This window comes from Watersipora subatra, chromosome 9, assembly GCF_963576615.1.
Source record: "Watersipora subatra chromosome 9, tzWatSuba1.1, whole genome shotgun sequence".
Lineage (NCBI taxonomy): Eukaryota > Metazoa > Bryozoa > Gymnolaemata > Cheilostomatida > Watersiporidae > Watersipora > Watersipora subatra.
In genome coordinates, this window is record NC_088716.1 from 57,835,932 (window position 1) to 57,853,842 (window position 17,911).

General features: G+C 40.9%; 1 protein-coding gene across 2 annotated transcripts; it reads right to left on the bottom strand.

Annotated features, from left to right (window-relative positions):
- Positions 1–228: 228 nt before the first annotated feature.
- LOC137403867 (uncharacterized) lies at positions 229–12,334 on the bottom strand. 2 transcript variants are annotated; one of them, XM_068089960.1, is made up of 8 exons: positions 12,248–12,334; positions 7,047–7,124; positions 6,640–6,854; positions 5,597–5,722; positions 3,558–3,747; positions 2,278–2,493; positions 1,938–2,030; positions 229–471 (listed from the first exon to the last, which is right to left on the bottom strand). In XM_068089960.1, the coding sequence occupies exons 2-8, from the start codon at positions 7,063–7,065 to the stop codon at positions 272–274; spliced, it is 1,059 nt and encodes a 352-aa protein (XP_067946061.1). In that variant the 5' UTR covers positions 7,066–7,124; positions 12,248–12,334; the 3' UTR covers positions 229–271. The 2 variants fall into 2 exon arrangements, with proteins under 2 accessions (XP_067946061.1, XP_067946062.1); XM_068089961.1 differs by lacking the exon at positions 12,248–12,334 and adding an exon at positions 12,134–12,206.
- Positions 12,335–17,911: the final 5,577 nt, after the last annotated feature.

Sequence of the window (17,911 nt, forward strand, 5' to 3'; positions counted from 1 at the left end):
AAGCAGTGTTTATTTTATCAAATAGGGATGAGCGAGCAAAGTAGACCTCACTGTCACTACATTCAATTGCATGTACATGTATATTATTTTATATATGCAATGTTTATCTGTGGACTACGCAACTGTATAATTTGGCATGCATTTAGACCTTTTACATCAAGGTCAAGAGAATAACATTATAATATGTTACAGAATATAGTATATCAATATTACACAAATACAATACACCTATATACACTGGCAACAAATCCATGTTACGCTCTCATCAGCTTCAGGAATTGACAATCTTCTTGAGGGCAGCTTTGTCTCTAAGAGAAAGCTCCAACTCGTGTATAGCCTCATCCTCGACTAATGCAACATCCTCTGGGCTATTGAACCCGGCCTTTACAAGCTTGGCAAGGCCGGCATCAGTCAGCGGGTGAGTCAATGTCTTGTTCCACTCACTCATCTTCATACCTTTCTCACTCAATACTGTAAAGACAGTGCAAATTTTTGGGCTTAGCTACGGCTTCATAAAGCATCAACGTTTAAATAGTCTAAATGAGTCAGGAAGTGCTGACCCAAATACTCATATAGCATCGGTAGGTACAGGAGCACAAGCAAAGGAGTGCATCAGTCCTCCCCTTCTGAAGCATGACTATATTGTTACAAGCAGTTAATAAACCACCATAAGATTCAATAGCCGACTATAATTTGTTCAAAATATGAATATGGTTCTTAAAGAGAAAAGTTTATTAGGATTTCTTCAGGATGTATGAGTTAAATATTAGCTTAAATTTGATGTTGAAAGATTTGTCCAAACAAGAAAGTTCTTTTCATCAAAGATAGTGTAATAGGTTACTTTACTGCTTACGAAGATGGTAGATCAGTGCAATATGAGTTTTAGTTCATTAGAACCATTTTTCATATACAGTCGAACCTCTACTTATGAAATACTATACACAAAATTTTAAATTTACTAAGTGTGTTTGGGAAGAAAATTTGCTTAGACTTATGAAGGATGTTTCTAGATATGAAATGTTGAAACGCTTTTCGTACTTTGGCTCGTTTGCTTCTAATGTGTACAACCTACAACACGACCATTGTGTTTCTCTAGCGAAAGTTGGTAAACAAAAAGTGATTTATTTTCATTTATTATATAAATTGGAGTTATCATATATCGCATATATATACATATGTGTATATTGCGTATTTTATGTATTGGATTGAATTGCCAGAGACCCAAGTTGTTCTAATATGTTTTACCATTAACATAGTAGAACAACTTAGGTTTCTAGCGATTAAAGTTATGTGTTTTCTGTATGATTATTCAATTCGCGCTGATGTAAAATCTTTCTACTTATGTTTTTAAAAACTTATTCTGAGCGAAACAATACCAAGTTAACAACACAACATCCACCCTGTCCTGACTGCCATCTTCCAACTTCCCCTGGTCTTTTCTAAACCTTGGTTAGACAGCCAACATCAAAGGTTAACAAACATTTCATTCGTAGTTTTATCTGTTATTTCTCGGTTGGTTCTTTTTTGCTGTATACTTTTGTTTCTTATGTAGTAATATAACTTTACACATGTATTTGTTACCGATTTTAACAATTATATTTATAAATAAAAACGTTATGCTAGAGTTTTGTGAAGGCTTGGAGCCGATTGGGAAATGGTAAAATCGGTTTCCACTGTATAAAATGTATTATTCATGAAATGGCTTCCAGAATGAATTATTTTCATAAATAGAGGATCCATTATATATTGTTATTATAGAAAGAGGGTTTTGAAATTATGACAACAAAGTCTGGAAAAATCAGTAGGAAAATAACATTCATCTCAAGTGCTAATTAACATTGACGCGTGAAAAGACCAAGCGTGGGAAATTATACACAGATTTAAATATGTACATGCAAAGTCGATTCATTGGGCCATCAAGAAAATAGAACACTTACAAATATTTTCATCAGTATCCGGTGCGCAGCCCCGCACTTCCAAAACAGTTCCATCATCATTGGTGATCACTTGGTATTGTTGTAGCTTCAGGCCTAGAGCATCAAGGTTCAAGTTTTATTACCTCCCATTAGTAATTACTATCATACTCCAACTAGCAAACGTATATATTTAATCTCACAGTTGCCTTTGCAAGAAAAAGTGGTGATACACATACATGAGCGATAGATAGTTCAAGATTTCTTTTTGCGAGCCCGAAATTGTTAAGCAATGGGATACACGCATGGACTGATGAGATTCAACAACAATAACAGCACGTATTTTTTAGAGAACCCAACAAACCTCCATGTTCAAGAGCATGCTCCAGAGCTAGCTTGTCATGGTAGTTTAGATTCAAATATGAAATGTTAGCGCCACTCTTTCGCAGAAGGTCAAGGTGAGTCACGTCTCTAAAGCCACTCCTTATCAGAGTCCTAAGACCCGAGTCTGTCATTGCGTATTGCAGGGAAGAATTCCAGTTGGTCCATTCCATGTCAATAGCGACATCCGCGGGTACTTCTATATGGATGTAGAAAACTTCTAATGAGTTGATTAGATGTAGAGACAAAAATTAGGCAGAAAAATATGAAAAGCAATTTCAAAAAGCTGACATGGCAATAATTATGAATTTATAATTATATACCTAGCCTGTCTCGACAAACTGTTGTTTTCGCGGAGTTGTACCCTGGCGAGCGAAGCGAGCAAAACAACAGCTTGTCACAATACGCACTACACCTGATGCATCAGCTGCACTGAAAGGGAGTTGTTCTCTTCTGTCTATACGGTTTGGGTGCAATTTTATGTCGGTCGCTATATTGGTAATCGTAAGGGATTTAGCCCAAAAATTTATGCAGAAAAAAATAAGATAGAAGTGTTTAACCAGAGACCAGTCTCTGCGGTAAACTTTAGTAAACTTAAGAACTTGTGCAACAACAGCAACTAAACATGTCGTTATTTGTGTGCTCAATCAGTTTTCTTTGCATTTTTGTATCAGTCAGTTTTATTTGTTCGTATGGATTTTATTTCTAATGCATTTTATTCTCAAGTTTACCGCAGAGACCAGTATAGTTAAATGTTCATATCCTATTTTTTCTACATAAATCTTTGGGCTAAATCCGTTATGATTACCAATGGAGCGACCGACATAACATCGCAGCCAAACCGCATTGACGGAAAAGAACAACTCCTTTTCAGTGCAGCCGACGCATCAGGTGCAGTGCGTATTGTGACAAGCTGTTGTTTTGCTCGCCCCGCTCAACGGGGAACAAATCCGCAAAACAACAGTTTGTCAAGACAGGCTACTATATACTTCAAAGTAAAGTTATCAAAATGGCACATGTTTTGTCAGACAAAGGATGGAAGATCATAAAAATAAGTGGTTTTCTTTACCGCCAGAATAGGGTACTGTGGGTAGTGGGGTACCGACAGAGTGGGTCACAGGCAGGAAAGGAATTATGTGTATCAAATGAAGCAGATAGTAAAATAATAACCAGTAAAATGTTATGATGGTCGAAAAGGAACTGGGTGTAATAACAGAGTGATGAAAGAGCGATATGAAAGATGTCAACGGGTGAACGCCTCACCTGGGTCGTAAGGAAAAACTGGAGGAAGTTCATTAGATGCAGGTTTGTTGATTTGGGGAGTAAGAATGGCAGCGAGTTGGGCGGAGCTGACTGGCTGGTTTCCTTCTCTCATCTTCATCAGCTGGACCCGTGCACTCCTCTGCGCAAGAGGTGAAGGAAGCTCACCATCCGCTTCCTTTGAGAATTTTCTCTATTCAAAGCAGAGGCAAAATGGTTAGTTTCACAAAAACAAATATTAATGTATAACTAACTGATGGTTTCTACACAAATGGTAAAAACCGTCTTACCACTAAACACAGCTTTGTGATGAGAATTAGAGGGTTGAGGAATCATTCCTATGAAAAATAAGAATAACAACGAAAAAGTTGGGAGCATGTAGGCTACTTCACGACTTTCAGGTCACCTGTTGGAGTTAATAATAAGGAAGCTATCTTTCATCTACAGCATGGACTTGACAAGAAGCAAATATATGATCTAGTTTCGGGCCACAATAAAGGGTTGACAGGAAGTGAGCTACCTTCAACCATTAAGGAGAGGAGTGGGTTAACCCACAAACGGAAAGAGTTGTTTCTGAAGAAACGCACGCAGTATCAGTGATTTGAGGCTGAGGAAGTTTCATTATTCGTGTCTAAATCGCGCGCAACAGAAACTCTACTATAATGGTTGCATACTTAATGAGCTTCAAGTTGACTGGATTTCAACATTCAAATTTCCGATATGCTTGTATGATAATTGAGATGATGAAACAAGTTGTTGCTTCATAAAACTTGCAAAAACCTTATATTAGAGTTGCGCCGATTCTAATATCGGTGTCGATATGGGTGTTAAGTATGTGAATCAGCATCGGCCGATCTTTTCTTAAAAAATCGGAAACTTCAGATACTTTTTACAGGTCAACTATTGAGCAGAAAACCGTATTTTAGCCTGCTACACTAATAACAAATCATCAGCTGCAAGTTCCTTCTTTTTACCTAATGAATTCCGAGCCTGTCACACAATCTATTTCATGTCTATAGCCTAATAAACATCCACACAGCTGAGGAGTATTTTGGCTTTAGTCAGGACGTAATCACAAAGTGCAGTATTTCCCAATTACAGCGATATGATTTATTGCAGCCAATCACGAACAAAAGAACAATCATGAGAAACAAGAATGCGGTGTAATGTTGCTATTTACTAGCATTACGAAAGTAATTTGAGCAGCCGATGCATAAAGTTATCTATCTCTCTCTTGATCCTGACTATATGATGTATCGTTTGTATCGCATAAAATAACCTCAGTGGCTTATCGGTATTTAGCCTGTCCTCCATCATCTGTGGCAAGTGAGTCCTTCAGTACTACTGGCTACATCGATAGTGATAGAGACTTCTCACTGAGATAATTGAATCACTAATTAAACGAAACATTTATTTGCTCTAAACAGTACAGGCGCAGCAGTTCGTTCAGCAGTAGAAGACTTAATTATCACAGATAAAACTGTACCACTAACAGTAATTACCATTATTAATAACAGATTTCAAGAACCATGGACTGTTTTGTTACTAGATGCACGGTATGGCAGTATGTGAATGTATATACATGTATGTCTTTTTTCCATAAATACAAACAAATAATACATCAATATTTATATTTTCTTTGCATTATATTTACATAATGAAATTAACAATTATCTATGCAACCCAAAAGATCTGAATCGGATTATTTTTCAATGAGAATCAGTATATCGAATCGGTATCTGAATCGGCTGGTGAAATTAGAATCGGGGCATCACTACCTTATATGTTACACTTCCCTTTTAACAAGACTAGCTTGAATCAGCGGGTGCAAGAGATAGCAGTGATGGGAGGGCCTATTTTACCACCAACTTTCGAGACATGTAAAATAAACCTTGCGTTGAACACTATGGATTAGTTCTACAGTTGATGATATCAGATTGGTAAACAGTATTGTAAAAGATGTGCATGGCGGCTGGCAACCAAAACATTAGGTAATACAAGAGCAGATAAGAACAATATGGACAGAACTGCAAGAAACCTACATTTGGGTTCTTATAGATCTTGTGACCAAAAAGGTTTAGCATAGCAAAGTGTCGCCATTTAGATTTTCCCTTTCCCTGTTCCATTCTCAACTTCTCTTGAATGTACTGCGATCTCATTTTCTTCAGCTACAAATACAGCACGAAATACAAAGGCATAAAAGTATTAAGACTAATTATAAGGAATGGCTTCTAGCATTGCCTATTTCGAATTTGTTATAAAACCATGTTAAGCCGGTAAATACAAAATAAATTGCAACAATGTACTTTGACTGCTATTATTGGTAATGGCAAGGTTATCTAGCCGCTCAAGACAACCTGCTTGAGCAACAGACAGAGCTAACTCCTGACCAACATAGTTCATAGTAACAAAAGGAATAAGTGGAGAAATATAGTCATACCTAAATATAGAAGCTTAATGCAATCCAGGACTGAGCTCGTAGGTCATTTCTCTCGTATCTCAAGGCAATTTTTCTCTTTATAAAGCAACTACACAAAAATTAATCCATTCTCTATCCTCTAAGAAACCATCTAATAACAGGATATACCACAAAAATATTTTTTTAATTTTGATGCTTCCCCTCCTACATTAACAAAGTAATAAATAAATATGTAATGGTTATGATCAGGGATAAAATGTAACATTACTATGTACAGTGCAGAATGGATTTTTTACCTTCAAGACAGACCGTAGCGGCTAATGCGATGTGAGAGAGATTTGACAGCAACGTGTTCGAAACATTCCACTTATGTGATGCAGATATAACAAACTCGACTAAATGAATTTAGCTTACTTGGCACACACTTAAACATACGTTGTAATATTTTTTCCAACCTGATTCAGGTATTATATATTATATATATATAGTATATTATATATTCAGGTGTTCAGAATTCAGGTGTAACATCCCTGCATACATGTTATCTGATGGCCTCACAACACTTTGAACTAAAACTAATTCAGCAATAGAGGAAAATCAAAGAAAAAAGCAATTTGCTTGGACCACGGTGGATTGGTCAGCTACAACAGCGTGTCAGACAATTACCTTTGTCCGAACTTGCTTGGCTGTTTTGTTCGTCCCAATATAATCAGCAATCTTCTGCATGTAATCTTCGTTGCGAGACTGGTTGACTTCGTCAGCATGCTTTGACCATCCATCAATGAGAGCATTTATCTCGTCTGATGACCAGTAGATAGTTTCATCAACTCCGGGTACAGGAACAGCGACAGAAGCAACAGCTGAGTCTGTCTCATCCATGGCTAGCAAAAGTATGTCCAGGCAAGATCATATGGAGGTGAGTAACAAACGTGTGTGTATATATTGGCTATGAATGGGCGCATGCATTAAAAGTTATCAACTTACACTATTCCTCGTTACTACCTTTTTGCTGCTCCTTATCCTGTGTCCTTTCCCTATAGTATAACAATTCTAATTGCCCTAGCTCTACTTACCTACACCAGTCGCATCCATGACAACCCCACAAGGTGACTCCCAACTTGGTAAAATATGGTTGGCCTAGACCAAAGGCCCTAAAAAAGAAAGCACTTCAATGTATATAGCCGCAAAACAAATACTTGCCCAGTAGACCCCTGCCATAAGACATTAATTCGTTCCAGTGTTGGCATCATAAGGTGTAAATGTTGTATAGAGGGTTACAGAAACCCATAGTAATTATCTAGTGCAAACACCGCATAGTAAATAACATTTTATTTATTATATATACAACAAAATTTTATATAAGTACAGTACATATTAAAATTGGTGACAAAATAGTATAAAAACCTTGGTAACTATAGTGATTTACAGTAACTTTAGTGTATTTAGTGGTTACGATCTGTTTATGATTGTTTCTTATTTTTTCCTTTCGCCATCTTCAATCTTAAGACCAATGGTTAATGAATTAAAGTTATATATATATAGTTATACATGTATAATGAATTACAGCTTATAGTAAATATTATATTTAAAGATAAAATTCACCATAAATTTTCACTTTCGCTTACTTTTTTGTTAATTTTCATTTCACTCATGCAATATCAAGCATCTACGAAACACAAAGAATGCTGAACTACAGGAGCGCTCGAGCATTGTATCTCATTCAGGCGTTAGGAGAAGAATTTCAGCGAATAGCATATCGGCAACTTCTTATACTGATATATGCAGCATACCCAGGGTTGCCATAGTATTTCCTATGGCGGTTATTACCGCCGGTTTATACCGCTCCAGAAAAAAACTAAAAAACCTCTTTTTGACAAGTTGACTAATACTTGAGCAAAGAATAACAATACATTTATACCATTAGCCGTCATAGAGCTTCTTTATGGCTCTTTTACAGCACACAGGCTAAGAAAGCGCATAACCTTCATAATTTGTTTATTTACTAAATGTTGAATAAAAAGACCAGATCACAAGATAATATTCATTTATTTACATATGCTAAATATTAACATTGAATAAAAAGCAAAATTGATATGCGTAAAACATGACAGTAAGCATAATACAACAATTAGAAAATAATTGAAAAACGAAAACAATATAAGATAATGCCAAGTAGTCGAGACCGGAGAACTGAACACACGGATTAGAGTGCTGAGAATTGACTGTCTAAGAAAAGTTAATCCTCGCATTCGGCCGAATCATACCCTAAAGAAATTGTTTGAAATTGTTTTTAGGTTTTAGTATCAAGCTTCCAGTTTGGACGCTTTCTCCACTCCAAGCCTGTTGCGCAGTTTGGTCTGCACCAAGTAAAAAAATGCTAAACAATACACGTCAAAACAGTTCTATTATTGGACTGTAAAAGGCTCATCATTATTTAAAGGTTGACTTGCAATAAAATTCACATTACAGTTATTTGGTATCAAAAGATTCACCATGTCTTACTCTGTTGTGTTGTAGGTGCCAAATATGTGAAAATGTGATTACAAGCTCTTAAAAGCTTAAAAACGAAAAGCCGCCGTAGATTGGAATCTCTTTATTTCGATGACGTAGCCATGAAATTTGGTTATTGTCTTGTCACGTGATGCTCTCACGTGAATTGAAAGGCCAATAAAAAGCTCAATATAAAACTTATCGTAGAACTAGTTTATGACAAACACTTCGGGCTTTACCGAAGACCCCGTATCAAATATAGATGCTCGCTACTTCACAGTTTTGTTTCGGTTTGGTCTAATTGGCAAGTCGTAATCTAATCATGTGACCCAATACTTCGCAAATAATTTCTGCAGCACTTTTTGATTATCACAGATGACCAACAGGCTCGTCATGATTATCGGACAATGATATGTACTCCTTCAAGCTAAGGCTAAAAAACTAAACGAATTTTTACGGTAAGTTATAAGATATCAAGTGCTGCTAAAAGTGACAACATTACGATGACGATAAAACAGCCGCGTAAGAACAATAGACATAGTTTTATTGAATGCGTGAAGTATATTTGTGAAAATATTTCGACGAATAAAGTTGCAAGAAAGTGTAAACAGAAATCATCTCTCACATATACATCACATTTGAGCCGTTTTGGAAAGGGAATCCAAACTACAGCGGTCTCGTGTGGCTGCGATTTTCTGTTCGTTTTTGAGCTTTTAAGAGCTTGTAATCCACATATTTTGCACCTACAACACAACAGAGTAAGACATGGTGAATCTTTTCATATCAAATAACTGTAATGTGAATTTTGTTGCAAGTCAACATTTAACGTTGACCTGTATCTTGGGTGTTGATTATTTCTAATCTTTCCCACTTTTAAACACTATTTTATTTCCATTGCTATTGATCAGGGTTGGAAAAAACCAGTTTTTACAAAAAACCAGGTCTTTTTGGTTTAAACCGGTTTTTATGGTTTTTATAATTTTACCAAGGTTTTTGCAATTTTAAGTCTATTTAACATCACTTACTATAGCTGCATGATTGAGTATTGAACATACATATGTGGAATCATCTGTTAAAGATGGTACTGTGGGAGTTGTTATGGGAAAAAAGAGAGAAAACATGGAAATTTCAGAATGAGTCTTAAATCAAACATGATCAATGAAATACAGAGCAGAAATCTTATCACATAAAGTGAATATTTTACATACAGCTCTATGTATAAGTAGGAACTTTAATCCCAGTGATTAGTTGTGTGGTAGTGTAGAGCAGAGCATAATGCAGATGCATTGCTAGTGTTTGGAGCAGTGGCAGATGACTCAACTTCTATCACCTGAATATTAACATCACTGTCTAAATTGGTGTATTCAGCTTGACATTTTGCTACGTGAGCTTTACGCCTATCTGCGAGACCTCGCGTTACGACAGCACACCTATTACGTTTTGCCTTAAAACCTTTGCCATTCAAAACTTTTCGAAACACAACAAACTTGATAAACTGAATTCTAACAATCCAACGACTGGCTTGTGCCCAATAAATGAAATATTAGTTTGCAAACTTAAAGCTTTTGCCCAAAAGGATTTTATTGTTTTAGTTTCTAATTATAAGTAATCCTTTCTCACTGGCTAGACTTGAGAAAGTATTCATTCATCATTAGAGACGATGATTGGATTAGTATAATCATTTCACATGGTTTTTATATTTCATCAGTAAAGAGATCATCATATCACTTGATAAAACCAATTGAAAATGAAATTCACTAATTCGTTGTTGGGCTAGGATTTCATGTAGTTTCAACTTGAGCTCTGCCATCAATTCATTACTGTGTCCAAAATAAACTTCCACAGCTGATAATTACATATAATTGCATTTCTACCGCACATGGACCACTAGGAGCTTAAAATATTATGTTTTCACAAAAAATGATGAAAAAACTGAAGAAACCATAAAAACCGGTTTTTTCGGGCTGGTTTAAACCACTCGGTTCAAACCAAGCCAACCCTGCTATTGATTGATATAAATATGGAGTCACACAGCTAATTGCTTAGTCCAATTTTTTATTTTTATTAAATTTCATTGTTTAGAAAAATATTTGGATAAAAAATTCTGCCGTTATAATATTTCCAAGTTGTTCCCAGTTTTTACCAGTTTTTCCCGGGAAAAATGCCAAACCTGAGCATATCAACCGGCTAAATTGAATTTCAGGAGACCATTTTGTTGATGTCGTATGGCGAGGAAATGCCACAACGTGGAGACAAAAAAACATCGTATTCCACATCGTTTGGCAGAAATACCATAAAACGGGGAGGTTGTAATCTAGGTGTGTACTGTAGTAGTTTACAATACATATTAACAAGATCACACTGCTCATAAGGGTTAAAGGAATGACAATTCCAGCATACAACCTGCATATAACAGATTAGTCGCATTACATATATGCAAGTAAAAAGAGTAAGTCACGAAGTGCACCGAAATTCATCATTGCGTTTTTCTACAACCATTTTAATGAGCAAATCGGTTTCGTCAGCAGTCCCTCTAAACATTCACTACAAAGCAGTCTCATAACTATTTTATCTGTTCCTTGGCATTTAGCAACTGTCCATGACATAATGAGCTAAGTATTCAGGCAGATCGATCATGCTAAACCAGAAAATGGCGATTTTTCTGATGGTCCATTGGACATTATAAAATGAACAAATTTAGACTTAATGACTGAACTACAATTACAATGTCCGAGTCATTGACCCTTCGACAGTTTGAAGTGCAGACTTCTACATATTGGTGACATTCTTTTGTTTTCAGGTGTATTATTGTTTGATTATTTAATAAAAAACATTTTGTTACCTTAAGTTTCAACCTTTCAAGTGTCACATTTTGTTCTTTACTATGGCAATTTTTTGATCAATCTTTTAAAAAGGGTTGACTACTTTAATGAGATATATTCACACAACAGGATCCAGTATTAACATAGTATCAATACATTTATACAATCGTTGACTGGCTGGGTAATAAACTTCGACTGAAAAATGTTACAGACCAATGTCTAGACTAGTATTAAAACCAAATCGCAGTGATGGTGCTGGAATGTATAAAATTTACAATCTTGCTTAAGTAACAAGTGGACTAGGCCAAGCTGACACAAAACAATATTTATTACAATGTAAGGTGGCAGGCTACGAGAAGCCGTTGAGTAGCTACTGGCAACATTGTTAAATAGGCCTTACAAATGTGTAATAAGGTCTATACTTTACATGAAACATCGCAGTTTTACATATATCCTTCTATTAGGTTTGGGTATGGCTATGATGTCAAATGCTATAAGGGTTTTTGTCGGCACTTTGCGATATACCTAATTCTATATATGTAGGGCCTACTGCATATTAAGTTGTACTATTAGCACGGTCGCATCCTGGGCAATACTCTTATGCATAACCTCTACTTTATCTAGTAAAATGAATACTAGGCTAAAATAAAAACAGTATTCGGCCATGTTTCCCCTTCAAAATAATTTGTCTGCATTCAAGAGCTTACCTAAATAGTTGGTCTAGAATATGTTGATAGCCGCAGGCCATTAGAGAGTAATCCTCGAATACAGAATTAATTTAGATCTAGATATGACTTTGTCAATGAGCTAGGAATAGTCAGCGTAAGAGCAGCAATGAAGATACTTACAACTGATTGCAAAAATATTTTTTGACAATGATGTAGTCTTTCCTCTCCATTGCGTTTGTGCACGAGTATTCCGGGAACACAAATTCAATTTTGAGCCCAAATTGGAACGCTTACCTTCTTCGGTTACAAATCGAGGCAATCCTAGAAAGCGACTGGCCGTGTAGAATCGACCCGCTCCATAGTGGTTGTTTTTTCTTCAAAATGGCGATTGTGCGCAGAAAAACTCATTTCGAATCTCACTCGCGCAAATAGAATTAGAACAAGATTAAGCAGTGTGTAGACAACCCTGCAAATCGTAGTACTTGCGACTTAAGGCCGGTTCACACTATATCGCCGTATCTCGGCGTTTCCCTTTCGGCGTTCATCGTCGATTATGTGAACCGTGAATTGATGGCATCGACGAAGCATCGCAGACACGTCGGGAAAGTTTGCAGCTGTCAAACTTTCCCGATAGTTCGCGGAGCATCGACGACAGCACGTGTAATGTGAACCATTTCGGCGAAGACAATTCGCGATCGCGGATAGCGTGGTTTCTGTTTATGATAGTTGCTGCAGGACTATATTACACTCGTTGGACTAGCAGGGACCAGAGACACACGACAACATTTTTATACTGACTCGTTTTGTTTATGATAAATTTATGAAAATATTCTTGTGAGGCCTATGTATATTTACTCACCGAAAAAAACATTTCACAGTTCTCATTGCGCAATGTATAATAGAGTGCGTTAAATTGTCCTTCTTGATTTCTTCTCTTCTAGGCTGGACGCACCCACCATCTTCTTTTATGCCTCTTTCAGGTGTAAAGCTCTGCTGCTGCTGTTGTCTAAGTCGGTTGCTTCGTCTGAGCAATGCTAAGACAAGTACTTTTCTTAGTTTTAATTTTCTATCCATCTTCAACAAAAGCGATCACTCGATGCGCGTGGTACTAGCTTTTGCTACTAAACCGAAACGCGAATGTTTACGCGCGTCTCAATGGTCTGTTATTAATTAGGCCACGCCCATCGCTGACGCTCCAGTGACCGCGTTATATATGAGAACGTAATGTCGACGACTGTTCCTTGATACAAACGCGGATGGCTTTGTGCTAGTGTGAACATTGTCATCATCGACAATCACCGAAGTATTGTTGCATCAACGCTGAGATACGGCGACATAGTGTGAACCAGCCTTTAATGAATACACAAAAACGGTCTTCGTATTACCAAAGCGCCCTAGACATAATGCATTCAAAACGACTCGAGTGTATGCACAAGAGATTGGCATACAAAATATCTAGCACATATTAATGTAGAAATGGCCAAAGTACGCTTCCATTCTATCTCTATGAAAATCACTATTTTTAAATACTATATACTGTATTTGGCAACTGTAAGTTACTAAGCAAAAATTACGCAGTACCAGACTGCCAGCCGTGACACTCCAAAACCTCCCCTTATGTCACCCTTACTCCACCTGTACGTTTTACCAGAAAACACCATAGTGCCAGACTACACCAGTAGGTTTACTCACGAGTCACCAAGACTCTTAATAATCCTTTCTAGTATGACGCAACACACGACGAGCACAGAGTCACAAGCTACACGAACGGAGCTCGGATTCCCAATGACAACATGGCCGTTTTTGCTCGTCCGATGGCGCATGCCCACGAACCCTTCCGAGCTACCGTCGGGCACCACGTGACTACTAACTCATATTTCCCCCAGCTTTTAAGAAGCTACCAGCTATCCCTCATAGTCATCCAAATACCGGAAACGCCGTCGCTCCCGCTGCGACCGCCTGAGCATTGACGGTTGAAGCTCAGGCTCATCAGGATCTAAATCCCCGGACGGAACCCCAGCAGTCTGAGGCTCACCATCCATGTTTTGAACTTCATCCTCGGCAGTCTGAGGACCGTCTTCCACATCCCCCTCCGAGACCTCAGCTACCTCATAGGGATGCAGCTGAGGCGGTGGGGGAGCAGCAGAACCGCGTAATCTATCTAGATTAGGCCGGCCGTCTTCGACCAGTTCACGGATGCCGTTTTCACTACTACGGTCAGTGCCAAACCGCCGTTTGCAGACATCCCTCACATGCCTCGGCATGCCATCCACGCACACATTGTGCTTTGAAACGACTCCGGTGATCACTCCCAGTGCCCACTGCCTAGTTCACGACGGAGTCGAAGGTTTCACCCACACCTCATCGCCGACAGCAAATTTGCCTTGACTGACCTCATCTAACCCGCGTAGATTGACGTCAAAAGGCACTCGCCATGAATATCGATACAGATTATTCGAGGGTACCGAACCCCCATCTGTACCCTTGCGAGGCGTGGCGTTATACCAAAACGTCGCCTCCTCGGGGCTAATTCTTCTCCTCTCGGCAATACTCTTGATTGTCTGGTGATTCCTCTCAACGATTTCGTTGCCACTCGGGGCATAAGCGGCACGAAATCTCAGAGAAATCCCCCACTCATCAGCAAACTGCGCAACAGTTGCTGACCTAAACGCCATGGAATTGTCCATTAACAAATCGTCACACGGTCCTCGCTCAATTACGACCGTGCGTAACTGAGCCACGATGTGCGCTGCCGTCTCACTTGGTAAGCGGCGCCAGATAGCGAAACGTGACGGCCCGCAATCAACCATGGACAGGAACACCTAGCCACCATAGTGAGTCACGTCTATGGCCACCCGACACCAGTTCCCCTCGACAGCCAAGCTGCCTGTTTCCACAAGGTTCTCACCTTTCGGAGCCGGGCCAACGCGCTGACAGGCCTCACAGCCAGCCAGCTCGCGTTTGACCTGCTCCCGTGTCAAGTCACTGTGTACTTGCTGAGCAAGGTACAGTGTTCTTTTGACACCCAGATGGTGAGGCAAATGAGTCGCCCACACAGCATCCCCGAGGCTCTCGCCGGTGAAGATGGCAGCAGCCAAGCTCTCGGCCTCACCTCCACTCATCCCTCGATGCCCAAGCCACTTCTTGGGCACCCTCGTCATTCTATCCGCCTTGTTCTCCACAGTAGGTACAAGACGCATAGTGACCGATAAGCCGTACTCGGTGATCGTGTCACGGAGCATCCCCAGTCGACGCTTCACCAGCATCTCTGCAGCACCTTTCGTGCGAACACGATTGCACCCATCAATTGTATTTGACATCCAATTGACAACTGTGAGAGAGTCAACCGCCAAGGTGAAGGTCTTGAACCCCCACACAATAGCCAGGTTAACACCTCGTCCCACAGCTTCCAGCTCATTGATGTGTGAATGGTCTGACTCCTTCCTCAGCCACGACGCATCTTCAACAATGCTGCCATCAACCTCAACTGCCACACCGAGGCCCAGAGAGCTAGCATCTGTCCACACAACGACCGAACCGTTCAGTCTTACGTGCCATGGTCCCCTAACAGGGTCCTCTTGACATACCCTTGTTTAAAGCTTACTAGCAAGTGAGCTGACCTCCTTTTCAACAGGGGCATTCCAGGCTCCGTTGCATCCCAGCCATTTCAAGAAGCTGCAATAGAGCCGCAACCACCCAGCCACTGGGTAATGACCGACAAGTCGGCCACAAAACGAGAAAAGCTCTCTCTTAGTCAGCCCAGCTGGCTCAAGATGTATTTCGGAGAGTGCAGTTCCCCTCGACATTTGCAAATGTCCGCGGGTATTTCCCTTCAGAGAAATGCCCAACAACCGACCTCCATCAAGGCCCTCCGGCTCTTTCGTCGCCAGTCCATACTTAGCAAGGTGCTTCCTCAGCTCCTCCACGCCAAGCACAGACTCCTGCACTACTATATTGTCGATATAGTGGTCAGTCCCTCATCGGACTCGCTCGTCGAGCGAAAAAACCTTGCCTAGGATTTTGGTCATGATCCTAGGCGCACACGAAAGCCTGAAGCCTAAACGTCTCAGCGCATAAGGGACCCCCTTATACTTCACGACCTGGTATTTCCACAGGTCCTCCAAAACATGGATCTGTAGGTACGCGGACTTGACGTCGACTATCCCAAGTTCGTCACGCAACTGTCTCCACTTCCGGTTTTTTTCGCCGCACACAGCGACCGCGTCACCTCCCGTGTGACTCTCGACAAACGCTTACGGTTCACGGTAGTCCATGACTGGTCGCACTTTGTCCTTCGTTGGTTGAAACACAGCCAAAAGGGGGATAATACCCTCAATGGGCTGACTCCACCTTTTCAACTAACCTTTTGAGATCCAGCTCTCAATGTCAGCACAGTACCGCTCATGCAAGTTAGGTGCGGAGTACACTTGTACTCCGCAACCCGGGTCTGCAATCCTTTCGGAGATTCCCCGGACCATCGCCAGCTAACGGTCCATCGGCCTTGGGCAAAAGTGGCAACAAAATCAGGGTCGTCGACTCGCAGTGACACCAGATCACTACCCAACCCCGACAACGTTGCCACCCTTGCCACTCCGCATGCGCAGCCAGCCCCAGTGTCCTGCCCTGCAGGTACTCCACAGCATCCATTCTGATAGGGTTTCCCCCACCTGACCAAATACTTCGCATCACTTCCTCTACGGACAGTGACGCCTCCCATGTGGTCAATGACGTCACCATCCTGCAAGCAGTCAACCCCAAGATTGCACAACTTGTCCATAACAAGTGCCGTAACGCCGAAACAGTGTCCCTGTACACCGACGACCACCCGACACTGACCCTTCACATGAGACACTACCATCTGCTGTCAACAGCGGGTGTTTCGGCCTAAGTCGGGTTGAGCCTGTCAACACCTGCGAACTTACTAGAGTCCTCTCGCTTCCAGTGTCAACCAGACACTGAAAACCGCAACCATTCAGAATTGCTCGAACGGCCGGCATACGACTGCTCGTCGTAGGCGCGCCAGTTGCCCCGGACAGCCAAGAACTGTCCCGCAGTACACTCTTACTGCTTGCATGTGACCTCCAGCCTCCCCCTGTCACACCAACGCCACCTCGGGTCCCCCTGATGTTATGGGACCCTTCGTAAGCCTGGCTTACACGGTGTCCATATGAGAGGATGCGGCGCCCTGAGTTGCATCCTCCTGATGAAAACCCGGCTCATCCTCTGTGAGCTCTGCTGCCGCCTCAGGCGGTGGCCGTACAGGACAGTCCCGTACAAAGTGCTCCGTGCTACTGCACCGGAAACACCCGACCCTTTTGCCAGAAGAGATCTTTTTCGCCCCCGTACCAGACGATGGCCGCTTAATACGTGGGCCGCTTCACCCGGTGTGGACCCCCCCATCGAAAGCGAGAGCCATGCGGTTACCTCACCCGCACCATCACCGGCAAATGGCTGCATCTGCCGGCTCAGCCTTTCTAGAATAGGCCCTCGTGCCTGGTTCATCAGATTCGCTAAAAAAGCGGCATCTAGAACCAGCGGCACTGTTCCAGCGCTCGCGGCGCCCTCGGGTGGCTGACCACCTCCGCCATCGGTAGATGGCTCAGCCTTTTGGCTGCTCCCGGGCTCACTCATAGCCCGCTCGTGCTCACCTCAGCCCAGCTGAGTGGCACCACCTAACAACAAGGCAAAATAAATACAATATATAAGCCGAAATAGCTTGTAAGTTACTAAGCAAAAATTACGCAGTACCAGACTGCCAGCCGTGACACTCCAAAACCTCCCCTTATGTCGCCCTTACTCCACCTGTACGTTTTACCAGAAAACACCATAGTGCCAGACTACACCAGTAGGTTTACTCACTAGTCACAAAAACTTAATAATCCTTTCTAGTATGACACAACACACGGCGAGCACAGAGTCACAAGCTATGCGAACGGAGCTCGGATTCCCAATGACAAC

Bases quoted from the DNA above. Each gene is read 5' to 3' on its own strand.
- LOC137403867 (XM_068089960.1), bottom strand. The intron at 3,748-5,596 runs GTAGGTTTCTTG...TGCTTTGAATAG, and splicing joins AGATCTATAAGAACCCAAAT to AGAAAATTCTCAAAGGAAGC. The intron at 2,031-2,277 runs GTTTGTTGGGTT...TTGATGCTCTAG, and splicing joins GCATGCTCTTGAACATGGAG to GCCTGAAGCTACAACAATAC.